The sequence below is a fragment of the Pseudopodoces humilis genome, chromosome 4, assembly GCF_049639895.1.
Source record: "Pseudopodoces humilis isolate 2021_Gansu_Grassland_sample_001 chromosome 4, ASM4963989v1, whole genome shotgun sequence".
NCBI classification, from domain to species: Eukaryota; Metazoa; Chordata; class Aves; order Passeriformes; family Paridae; genus Pseudopodoces; species Pseudopodoces humilis.
The window spans coordinates 63,913,307-63,926,578 of NC_142203.1; the positions used below are offsets into that span (position 1 = coordinate 63,913,307).

Sequence of the window (13,272 nt, forward strand, 5' to 3'; positions counted from 1 at the left end):
CAATGCGCTGTCTGGCTCCCTGGGATATGTTGCTCTAGGATCAGGAAGGGACCCTTCACAGGCACCATTTCCTAGTTCTTCAGAAAGCAAACTCCAGCACAGTCTGCTTTGTTCAGCTGCTGCAGTCATGCATGAAATCACGAGCTGTGGGCATGAAAAACGTAGATGCTTCTTGGTTTATGCATTTTCATGTACTTACCTTGAAAGCAGTGGCTTGCATAAATGCTTGCACAGCAATGCTTGTTTGCAAAGCATGTACCTGTGCCAGAGCACATGCAGGTGTCAGGATGATATACTGATGGCTCCTTACAAGAGTGCCCACAGTCCCTACAGCACTGCAGATTGAAAGCATGACATGAACCTCAGTTATTTGTTTATTAAACCTCTGGCATGGAAGCTCACTATTTTTTTCTTTCTTTTTCCCCCACTCATCCTGTAAAGAGTGCTTCCAGACCATGGTGTCCCAGTCCTGCTGTCACTGAAATTGTTACCAGATCTTCTGTTGAAATCTTTGACAACAAGGCTGGGTTGCTGTTATGTAATATTGGACCCTTGGTGGCCTGAATTTCATATATAGCAAACAACTACAGGTTCTTTGCTTAGTTTTGAATTTCAAAAAATAGGGATTTGAGCATAGTGATAGGCGGTTATTTAGGCTGCAGCATTCTTGGTCCTTTCTTTTCACATTTCAAAACTCTGCCTCAGGCTTTCTTGCAAGAGTAACAGTTGTGCTTGTGATTATTTATGTTCACTGAATGAGACATCTTGGGTTTATTTATATTGGTGACAGGAGCTTTAGTGATATTGTATTGCCACTGTAAAATCAGGATCATATATTTTTCCAGTTTAACTCAGAACTAATCAGGGGAAAATGATGAGCTGACCCCTTTTTCTAGTGGCTTTTTTCCCGGTAGATACAGTGTATGATCTGAAATAAAACAGATGTCTCTCTAAGTTCACTAAAAATGAGATTCTCAGAGATGGCTGTATCTTTGTATGTAACTGCCTCACCCCATGTAGACTACTCCTGTTTGGAGAGGAGAACTTCATGCTCTATTTGGCCATATTTGAGACACGTTTGACTATACAATTCCATTTCACAGCCTGCTTACTTACTTGGAAAAACATCTCCCAAAGAACATTTGCAAAACAAAATGTCAAAAGAAACATGATTTAGAGTCAACAATCTTCATTATAGACTGGCATAATTTAAAAAATAAACAATCCGCCCTCAATTTTACTGTGCTGTGAAGACAAAATGTTGGCTTATCTTGCATGCCTAAATAAGATTTGCTGTAGCCTAGCATGTAGATCACCTTGGCAGGCAATCTGTTTGGACTTGTACTGCCTTTTACCATTGATGAGACCATGACAGAACATACTTTTGCAGATGTATTTAATTATAAAAATAATCAGGATAAGTCACAAATCCCCACCACAATCTTTTTTTCCCCTTAATCTTAAATCTTGTTTTTTTCAAAATGTTCTTCAAAGATAACATGGAGTATAGAAAAAACATCTGCCAAGGCTAATGTATGTTTAATAAGGAATTGTCTGTCCAAGTTCAACCACTGAGTTCAAAATGATACAGAATATAGATTTTATTTTCTGGAAATATATTTTCCTTTGAGGAACATTTTCTTTTGAGGCTGTTGCAAGATTGAGTTGATTTTTAAATGGAGGTTTGTGGGATTTTTTTCCTGATCAATAACCCCTGCTCCAAAAACCTGTAAGAAGAGATTTTTATATAATATATATATATATATATATATTTGATGTTTGAGTTGGGGTTTGCATTTCTCTGAAATGAAAAAGTAGGTGTTAATAAGAGATAAGCAAGTTTTATTAATTTAACAAATACGCATTTTATTTTATTTCTTTTTTTTTTTTAGGGGCTCATTTTAAATTGTTGAACAGTAACTTGCTGTTGCTTACTTGTTAAGGTCAATGGAACTTACCAGGATTCAGCCTTATTCAGAATCAGAACCTTAAAGAATGCTCAGTTCATAGATATTCAATGAAATAAGCACAGGGCTGTTTGTGTAGCTGAAAAGGGTACTTTGGGTTGGGAATCAGAGATTCAACAAGCTTGAACTGCAGCAATCCCCAGAGCCCAGGTGCCTTCTTACCAGTTGAGAGGCCATGTACTGGACTGCAAAGGCAAGGTCCTCCCAGAGCATTAGCTAAATTTAGACATTACCTATCTAGCATTAGCAAAGTATTTGAAGCTTCCAATGTGTTCTTCCTGTAAGTGAAATTATTTCAAGGATATGTTGCTTAGGAGGTACCATTAAGAAAGTAGCAACTCTGAAGCTCTGCACTGTGAATACAGTTTGCATTAAGCCCTTTCAGCCTTTACTTAATGCTGTGCTCTTAGCACAGGGTGATACTCGATTGACTGTCTCTAGTGGGATTTAAAGCAGTGGACTCAGGGAGTCCTGAAATGCTTTCTGTATTTCAGACTTGATTACTCCTTGTTTTCCAAGCACAAGCCATTTTGTTACATTGGCATTTTTCTGCTTATTTAATCTCATTTTAGTTAGAGCAAAAGTTGTGTTTGGGTCCAGTTCTGTGTGGTGCTGGGCTCTCACCACCTCCATTATCTTGAGCAGACATTATGGCACATCAGACTCTTGGGCATCAGACCCGTCTGAAGTGGATAGTGGTACACACAAATGACAGTTGTTAGCATCAGATGTGCAGACACCACATTTAATGTAATATGCTCATCAAATGTAAAATGCTTGAGGTTTTGATGGTAATGAAATCTACAACATCAGAAAAAATAGAAATTTCTCCAATAATTGCCTTTGTTGTTGTTTGCAGAGTACAAATTTTAGAGCTTCTATCTTCATCCTCCAGTGTTTAGCTTTATTTCAATGGAACCATCCCTGGCTGTGGCAGAAATAAGCCCAAATAAAGTGAGGCACATAGTAACATGGACTTTGAAATGTTGAAACATTTCTGGAACTAATCCAGGAATGCTGATAAATAATGTATTTATTATTCTAGTTCACACACAACTTTGAAAAAAAAATCAATGAATTGTTGCCATCCACTGAAAATGTTTCATTACCATTTGATACAGTAAACACATTCTTCATGAACTAAGTTTTCCTCTGTGGCTATTCTCATAAGGTTGTAAATGATGATAGATAGCGGCTGGAGGAAAGATCAGGTAGAAATCTAAGTGGTACAGAAAATACAGCCCTGTACCTCTAAAAGAAAGGCATTAATGCTTGAAAAGGTGCTTGTATAAAGCTCTTTCATTAATAGCTTCTTTAGTACTATTAACTGAAAAAGATGGGTTATGGAGGCAGGAAGATGCAGTAGGTGATGCTTCTGTGGGGCATATTAATCAACTAGGAGCCAGATTAGCCACAGAACTGTTTTTCATTCTGAAAAAGTAAGATCACATGAGTTATTACTGATCTGGGGCACTGGGCTGGGAACAGGATGTAATTAAAGAGGCTTGGATCTTCTGTGGAGACCTGTTCTTCAGGGGTTTTGTGTAGACCTGGAGTGAGAGTTCAAGCAAATGTTAACTACTGCTGGTCTATAAAGTCTTCTCTGTATTGTTCCTATTTACACCTTCTTCCCTCATCTACCTTCCCATTTAGGCTTACTGTGTTTCATTTTTTGTCTGCTGTACACCTTATAATATCACTTACTTAATTTTGTGAGTAAATGAATTAAAACAATAGAATACATAAATGCATCCTTATAAAAAAATAAATGGAAATGAGAAAATGCAAAGTTTTTTCAAAAAAATCAAAATTGGAATTCATTAACTATATAATCATTAAACAGATAAAATTGAGTGTGAATGGAAGAAAGGCATTTAAAAAAAGGAAATATAAATTTGATATTGTATGATATCATCAAACAAATAATCCTATCAAATGTATCCACATACAGTAGTTTCAGAGTGTTTATTGTATATGTATACCTTTGCATATCCCCTGCTAATATGCATGTTCTAAAACTCAGTTGACTGTTTCTGTACAGAAGACTGTGCAGGGTGCAAGTACAGGTTCCTTTGCCCAACTTTAGTGTGCTTGCATTCTTACACCAATAACCTATCTCAAAATAAATGAAATTGGGAGTCTGGATACTAGCACCACACATATCTGTTATTCTTGCATCAGAAAATTTAATTGTGATAGTGTTTATCTCTGACATACTGCAAATATGGCAGGTTAGATAAGTTTAGTGTCTAGTCTTCAGTGGTACATAGCTGATACAGGTGGGAGTGAATGGTGGGTTGGACTGCTAGATCTTTATCTGTATGACAACTGTTGTTGGTTTTTTCCCCTCCTTTTTGCTAGGTTTCACCGAAACTAATACCAATGAGGCAGATTTAAATGCGAATTACAGACTGGGCTTAATTCCTAAGAAGGCTTGTTTCCAAATGGAAGAAATTGATGACTGTCTTGCAATTTTACTTTTTTTTTCCTTTTCTTATTTTTTAAGGGCTCTCTAAGTAGTTTCCAGATAGTTAAACTCAGGCTGTGACTATAAGCCTAATTGTATTCTGCTTTCATAACATTAGCAACTTTATTGGGTTGGTGAATATATTCTCTAAGTTTTGAATCATATTATAGTAAAATGTTAATGGTCATTGTAAAAAAGAAAAAAAAATGCCTTGTAGTGTCTCTGCCAAATACTAGGTATTTTTACATAGAATTAGAAAAAAACATGTAAAACTTATGATTGCCTCTGTGTTTCCTGATATCTATTGCTCTGGAACTGCAGCGCTTATCATGTCCATTCTCCTGTAAAGGTGTGGGTTTTTGTTTTCTGGAGTGATCTATAACAAATATATGTATCCTGTAGAGAGATATTTGGAATATGGATGTTCCTTTTCCTGAACCTTTTCATCGGTCTGTAACAAAATTGTTTAAACCAGTGGAAATAATTGGGACCTAAATATATCTGCTGTTTCCACACTGTGTGGCTGTTGGTACTGAGAGGCCTACACCTCCCAAGGTACAACTATGACCCTTCATATTTCAGTCATACAAGCTAGAATGGGGCTAGTGTGAAGGAGGAAGATGAAAAAGTGTCTGTCCTCATGCAGACAACTGGTAGCTGCACAATTTCCCATGTGAACTGCTCTTATTCTCCAGATGTAATGCTCCTCCCCAACTCCCAAATGAATATTGTTTCTGGAGTCAGGTCTGTCCTTCCAGTGTCTCACAGAGAAGCAGGAGAAGAGAAGGTTGTGGACACTTTGAAGATTCTTCTGAAGGGAATACAGATGGTTAAGGGTAAAAGCAATATGCACCACTTGTCAGTCAAGGCACCAGCAAAATCTAAACAGTTTGGAATGCAATTTCATTATAACTTGAGACAATCAAAGCAAAACGACATTATCTCAGAGTAATTTTGATGAAGGCCTTCTTTTCCCTGTTAATTACAAAATCATTTTTATAGTTTGTTACTTTTGCAAACAGATAGTATGACAGCTTTGGATCTCACATACCAAATCAGTACAATATGTCTTTATTATACAGAGCACGAATTGACTGGAAATCGACATTTACTAAAATACAGTGTTCTCTGCAATATAATGGTTTCTGTCATTTCTTTCATTTGTATAAATAGGAGCATGTAAAACACTTCAGTTAAAATAATTCCTGACATAATGTGTGACATCAGGACTGGAGCATATTAAGTTACTGAAAAACAAGTAAAATGTAGATGCACAAGGAAACATTTACAAAATGCCTATCATACATGTAATAAACATGTTAAGCACATGACATAGAAAGGCATTCTAATACTAAGTGAATAAGGGATTCACCCTAGTCAATGTGTGTTGTGGAATGATTGTGACATATTTCTTGGGCAACCAGACAGAAAACTTGTGCAATATTTAGCTCTTGTACTAGCCTTTGTACAGCATTTTTCCATTCTAAAACACTAAATGCTTCTCTTTCATGGAACAGTTACAAAATTTGACTTGATCCACACATGGGTTTTACAGCAGTAAAACTGCTTTGATTGGAGGTATTACATTGTATGGTTGCACTTACCCTATTATTTGATAATCTCTTGTCAGTATCATAACAGGCTACCCTTCATCCTAGAAAGAAATAAACAAAATGCCTTTGTAAACACCATTATGCCAGTACAAAAGTATTCCCATAGTACTAAGCTGTGACTTGAACTCGTGGCTGGTAGTGGGTGGTAGGCCATTGTGTAGCCTGAATCTATAGTCAAGACCTGGTGCTGTGGGAAAGAAATGTGTTGTACACTGAAAGACCAGTGCTAATTTCATGATTAACATATACAGGTGATTTGATTGATATGTAATTTGCATCAAAGACTTGAAACTGCATTTATTGTAGTGCTCCAGGATATCTTAACACAGCATGTTAATTTTCACATGTTTTCTCTATTTAGGCTATTTAGATGTAGTCCCTGTGTTACTCACTCATTCCGTACAAGTTTGACCATTTATTTTGCTGTGAAAGCAGACTCAAGTTCTGCATACAGAGGTTTTGAAGATTAAAAATCTATATATAATAAAACCTGACTATTTTAGCTCACTGTAAACAGTTTCATTTTTGAATAGAGTGGCCCAGAGGCCTCTTCCCTAATCCATGAAGAAACTTCAGTGGCAATTCTGACCCTTGTGCTGCTGTACACAGCAAAATGTGCCTGTCTTTGCCTTCAGGGCCAGAGATGGGTGAAGAGCTACTCTGAGGGGATGGGTGTAATCCCTGAAAGCATTTAGTTCATCTTCACTCAAAGCTCTTGTACAGAGTACCCAAAATGGATGATGGTTTTAGGGGAGAATTACAAAAACTATTATACAGGGGGAAGCAGTTACTGTTAACTTATCCAGAGGGGAAAAAACCCCACAAAAACAAAAAGACCAAAGAACACAAACATTTAAATAGATGGGCAAGTCTTAAAGAAATCCATAAATGAAAAGCTGATCTATTGTAATTACCTATGCTACATTACTTGTAGGACTGATTAGTTAATTACAGTGAACATTTACACATCTGTGAAGTACAGGAGAAGTGTATGAGGGTAGGAGCAGATGTATACTGCTTCTGCCATAGAGCTTTGCTTTGCTGGTACACGCACAGCAGCCATTGTTGTCATTAATACGTGGCTATAAAAAGGCTAATGACCTGGTAATGTTTGGGAGTTTAGCACTTTGGTTTCTGAATCAAAGAATTAGGACCCAAGAACTCCTGATTTCCAGTTTTCTGGTTCTCCACTTACTGCCTTGTGGAATGACAGCTGTGTTCTCTGCCTTGTCTCCTGTTGCTGGAAAAGGGGATGTTTTTCTTCCTACCTCACAGGGATGTTGTGAGGAAAAAGAAGCTAAGGTCTGTGCAAGAGGTTATTTGTTTTTCTTCAACTTGGGGATCACACTTGATCAAGAGTGTGGAAGAGTACTTGAAGACTGTCATACGTGCTGTACATTTGAGTTCTGTGTCTTATTTGTGTCAGTGTTAATGCCAGAGAGCAAGTCCATGGTGCTGAAAATTGGGGATAAAAGGAGAACAGGCTCTCTCCATACACAGCAATGATGCTGTTGCAACAGGAGACAAGATATGTATGTCACATGTGACTTTTTTTACCTTGAGGACAAAAGATTGTGGTAAAATATTGGTATTGTTATGAAAATGTCATGAGTCCGCACAAGCTAATTGCAGCAAGCTTTGAATCCACTTTTAAGATTCATTTGTTAAGCAAAATAAAAATTAAAGCACTCCTAAGTATTTCCCTCTCTGTGGACACAGGTGTCGTTCACAGGTAAGGTATACTCTGAGCAGTAGTTGCAAGTCAGTATTGTGGGGATGAAGGTTTATTGGGACTGAAATCATTCCCTGCTTGACAGCACTTCACAAGACAAGGACAGCTGATACTCTGTCCTGAAGAAGATGATGATTCTACTATATTATTACATTGGACTTCACTTTATATTTTATTGACTTTTTGTCGCTGAAAAAAGAAAAAAAACATAGAAAACATAGCTGTGCTGTAAACTCTGCAAACTAAACATCAAAGTACTTCCTATGTATTTGCAAAACAATAAATAAAGGTTTGAAATGGCCAATTTTGTCTATTAATTTGTCTGTTACCATTTTTTTGTGGTGTTCTGTTCTGCTTTTGGGAGAAGTGAAAGTTTAGCTTGTGTTCACACCAGCATGTCACACCTCAGCACACAGCAAAAACTCAAGGTCTTGTCTGAATGTGGATGGGTTTGATAAACAGAAATAATGAAGCTCAAAAATCAGTTAACAGCTGGATTCTACATGTTCTCTCTTCTCGCTGATGTCTCTGTTGGGTCAATCTCAAACATAATTATCACATTCATTTTCGAAATGACTTGTTTTTCAATCAAGTTAAATAATGGACTGCATATGTAGTCCTTAGAGAAGGGATTTTTTACCTTTTGATTAAAACTGCTGTAGAACTGATCACATTTGAGATGTTAATCATCGATGTTAGCGTGTGGCTGCACTCTGAAAATTGTACTAGATGACACATGAAGACAAATTCCATTAACCACCTACTGAATGATAAAGTAGATGATTGCAAAGGGATGAAAATGTCTGTGTGTAGTGGGGTCATCCTTCTATACCTGTCATAAGGTCATTCATAAATGTGTCATAGAATCATTTTCTCTTCAGTATCATCAGAAAGCAGGTTGATAAATGTGAAGAAAAATGTTTAGAGTCATTAAAAAATACCCAGTGTTTTTCTCAGAAATGAAACTCTTCAGTAATGTATATGTGTGGTCAAAATCCAACATCCCTGTGAAGGGGGCTACAAGGTAAGTGCCAAATCCCTAGAGATAATACAGCAATCTTGCAGCTCTGAAATCCACTCATACAGATGTGGAAGGTTATGCTTTCCTCTGACAAGAGGGGAAAGTTGGTTACAGGCATATCTGAGAAGTCTTGTGGTACCTTGTATGTCTTCCATTTTGCCTATTGTGCTGATTTGGGTTAGGTAGAGTTAATTTCTTCCCAGTAGCTGGTATGGAGCTGTGTTTTGCATTTGTGCTGATCTCAAGATTGATAACTCAGGGATGTCTCCCTTATCCTGAGCAGTGCTTTTGCAGAGCCAATGCCTTTTTTGCTCTTCATCCCATCCCACCAGAGAGAAGGCTGGGATCAGAGGAGATGGGAGGGGATTCAACCAGGACATCATTTCTGTGCTGCACAGCGGTAGTCTTCTGAGAGCAGAACCCCTCTTCTGAGCATAGCCATCTGCTCCTGGAGACCAGGGATCTTAACATATCCATACCACAGTGTGTTTGGCAGCTTTAAATGGAGAAATTTCAGAGAACACCAGGATGGGGAAGAAATTCCTTTTCTGAATGCTTTTACATGACATCAGGTTTTGAGGCTCCAGCAAAGATAAAAGTAGCTACTGTGTTTGTGTTACGAAAAATCACTGTGTCTGGTTCACATGTTTATGTACACATTTAGAAGTAAGGGCATGGGAGAAATCCTTGTCTTCAAGGTGACTGGGTTCTCCATCTGCCTCCCATGATACTTTCTATTGATTATATTTTATTGGTGTAATGGCTTGCAGAAGCAAGCAGAACATTACTTATTAGTGGAAGCAGTAGAGTCTAAAACTAGAATTTTTATTTCCATGTTCCTAAAACTGTCCCCTGAGCATGCAATCCAGAGAAAAACTGTTTAATTTGTGTAAATCCTTGATAGATTATTAGACTGCAGCTGCTGTAGTGCTTTCGGGCATTGCCCCTGCTACTATTGCACATGTGGGAAATGCTGCCTTTGGTGTAGTGCAGATCATCATGCTTCTCTCCAACCTGTGCCTGTATGAGGTTCACAAGCTGGTGCCCACCCACCTGGCTGCTAAAGGATGTCACCATGTATGTAGGTTTGTGCTGTTTTCAACATAGAAGTGGCATAGCCCCACCGCCTTTGAAAAATTGTGATGATGATTCTTTCCCTGTATTATCAGCAGGGAGAGATTTTGCAAAGGTTCAGCTCCTAACCCTGTCCAGTAGGATTCAAAGTACATCTTTCTGGTCGCAGGAAAACACCTAACCAATCCTGCTGCCCAGGGAGCTGGGTGAGAGAGCTACCTTCTCCAAGGAGTAATGTCTTCTTTTGCAGAAAGGATGAAAAAGCCACAAGGCTGTGAATGAAGTCAAGAAGGAGCAAGAAATGTTCATGTAGTGTGCAAGTCATTCGCCCAGCAGTGGCAAGGCTTGAATTATCCTTCAGAGGATGAATCTTCTTTTATTAACATACACTTTCAAATGTGTAAGCAGCTTGCGTCCCCTCCTTTCTGGCTGCCCCATGTGTAGGCACCTACCTGCAAGGTGTTTCAGGGCAAGCAACAAAACTGTAAAGTCTCTTAAAGAACTGGCAGGTCAAGCAATATACTGCTGTGACACCTCAGCACAGTACACACAGGGATTTTCCATTTTAAGATTGGATTGTCTAAATTAATCAAATTTTTTTGTAGATGCCAATTCCAATTACTTATATTATTTGGATAAATTCCTAAATATTTCCTTTGGTTCTGTAGCTGGAAAGTACATAATACGGAGGTAGAAAAGGTAACTGAAAACTAAGTGCAGGGAAAACCTGTTTCAAGAAAAGCAAAAACTGCAGCCAGGAGAATTAGTTTGCAAAAACTGAACAAAAACAACATGAAAAGCAAACTTATATGTTATCACCCAAAAAACAAAGACAAGCCATGGAAGCAACACATTCATGCCATTTAAGAATATATAAATTAATTTAATACAAATTCCATCTCATCTGTTCAAGCAGTGAGTGAATAAAGACTATGAATCGGGTCTGATACATATATCCTGCAAAATCACGTTTCCACTACCTGTTTGGAAAATTGGGCTGTATGAGCTATAAGATTTCACTAAGATTTGTTCCAAAAACAAGCAAGCTATGTGATGCTATCTATAGCAGCAAGGCTATCTTGTCCAATAATACCCTAAAAAGACAAACTTTAGTTAGACACTCTGACTGGACACTCATTTTTGCCTAATTCCATCTTGCATTTGCTCCAATAAAACCCATCACCCATGCTTTCCTCTTTCTGGCACCCTACTAATCCTAAACAAGTAGCTCCCTCTGCTCAAGGAAGACTGCCCAAATTTCATCAGTTTTCCTGCTTGCCTGGGCTTGTTCTTAGGGGGAGGAGAGGAAATAGAAGTGTGTGTGCCCATGTTCTGCTGAGCCACGCCAGCAGGGGAAGTGAGACCAGAATAGCAGAGCAGACATCACAGCAGAGATGGTGCTGGGGAATGGTGTTAGAGAGGCACTGCTGAGCATCAGCACCTCTGGTGTTCTGGTCAGTTTCTAATGCACTGCCAATCACACATCTCCTGTCAGAAAAAAAACCAGATTCACAGTATGTTCTTCTCTCTGTTTTTAATTCTATTTCAACTTGAAGATCACATGGCTGCTCTGTTTGAAAAATTAAAATAATGAACTCCAGTGAAAAGGATGAATCTGAGTGAAGAGACAGTACCTGAGTACCCTTGAGTACCCGAGCCCTGGGCATTTTCCTGACTGCAGGGCCCAGTGGGGCGAGAAGGAAAACATCAGGCTTGGACATGGCTCTTCTCAGATCATAGATGCTTGTCTTGTGGGCTGTGTTTATACACCGGTGGGGGACAGAGCTGAGAATGGCTCAGGACTTCTTTGGAACAGAAGGCAGGAGCTGAGATCTGGGACTAAATTGGCACAAGCCCATTTTTCTGTCCTGTGTGGCAGAACCACTGCTGAAACTCTCAGTTCCACCAGGAGATGCTTTTCATTGTAGTGCTAATATTTCTTCAGGATTACAGGCTGGTATTGCTGATTTTCTGCTTCTGTATTGATTAATACCAGCATTTTCAGATTCTTGTCTTCAGGCAACCTTTGGCCTGGAAAAAGAGAAAAATAAACCCAGCTGCATAAATCTGCTAGCTATAAAACTGAAGGATGATGAAATTATTCTGCAACAGCATATCCATGTTCTCATTAAGAGCAATTCAGCATTTTTAGGACATGTTAACTGCTGCAGCAAGAAGAAGAAGCTGCAGATCAATATAAAATAAACCACAGCTTCACAAAAGTCAATTTATAATTTCCAAAGTACTTTTCCTCAGTTGTGCAGGAAAGTCATCTGTGGTACATCAGTGGGACAAAGTTACAGAGAAAGCCTCAGACCTCTTTGGATGTGGAGCTGCAAAACTCATCCAATCTGAAAAAAGCATTGCCATATTGTAATGACAAAAGCCTGGAGGTAACCCGTCACAGAGAAACTGAGAAAGGGGAATGATCACTGGTAACTCCAAAAGTGGAGAGGTCATGGCTAGTAATTAATTATCCAAATCACCCCTGAGTATATCTCTACCAAACAAGCTATCTGACCTACTGCAAAACAATCCCTCTGAGAAAGCAAAAACATATGACTTTTTTCCATGAAGATTTTAACTGTGCAGCAGATTATTTTCTCAGTGGACCTGAAAGGGGTAGAGAGACCAGGGAGCAGCACCATCACATCATGGCATTGCTGATCCTGGGGCAGCAAACCCACCCACCAAGGTCATGAATCCTGGCTCTTGATTTGGATGGGATCCTCTTTGGGGTGATCTCTACAAGTGCACATGTTGTTTAAACATATCTTCAAATTTAATCAGATTTTAGTGTGCGCTTGGGGACCTTGAGGAGCACCTCGAGGAGCATGGGCTTAGAGGTGAAGGTCAGAGGAAGTCAGACAACAGGCATTGTGACCTGAGAGGGCTTTTTGGCTCCAGCAGAGCGTGGCCAGGCAGGACCCACCAGCAGGTGGGGAATCTGCAATGTGTGAGGAGGACACACTGCTCTCCCAGGGATGGTGGGACGGGAAAGCTGGGAAGTGCTGTGCAGTGCAGGTCTCCCTGTGCAGCCAGTTCCCATCTCAGAGTCTGGTCGAGGCCGTGCACAGCTGCATGATAAGAGCAAACCCTTCAGCCTGCTTTGCAGAGATTTCACATCTTTTCCCAGAGACGCTGAGTGCTGAACCCTGGCTTGGATGGGCACGTCTGAAGGCTTTCTGTATATAGAATAGCGCTTCTGACATGACAAATTTTGGCAGTACCTTACAACTTCACCCCAAAGGGAGCCCAATTCTTAGTACAAGACAATATGCACAGCATGATGCTTTAGCTGGGGCAGGTGCATGGGGAAGTGCAGGTTGCTCAGAGCAATTTTAGCTACTTAAGCATTAACTACTAAATGTGTATTAATTTAGTGAGATTGTGGCCTA

The 13,272-nt window shown here is 39.2% G+C and overlaps 1 protein-coding gene across 1 annotated transcript in view; it reads left to right on the plus strand.

Annotated features, from left to right (window-relative positions):
- The window catches only part of OXCT1 (3-oxoacid CoA-transferase 1), an 85,119-nt gene extending 77,023 nt beyond the window's left edge, over positions 1 to 8,096 (plus strand). The window contains exon 17 of the mRNA XM_005527956.3: positions 4,329 to 8,096. Coding sequence (XP_005528013.1) covers positions 4,329 to 4,364 — 36 coding nt within the window. The 3' untranslated portion in view covers positions 4,365 to 8,096. The remainder of the gene's footprint in view (positions 1 to 4,328) is intronic.
- The last annotated feature ends 5,176 nt before the right edge of the window (positions 8,097 to 13,272 follow it).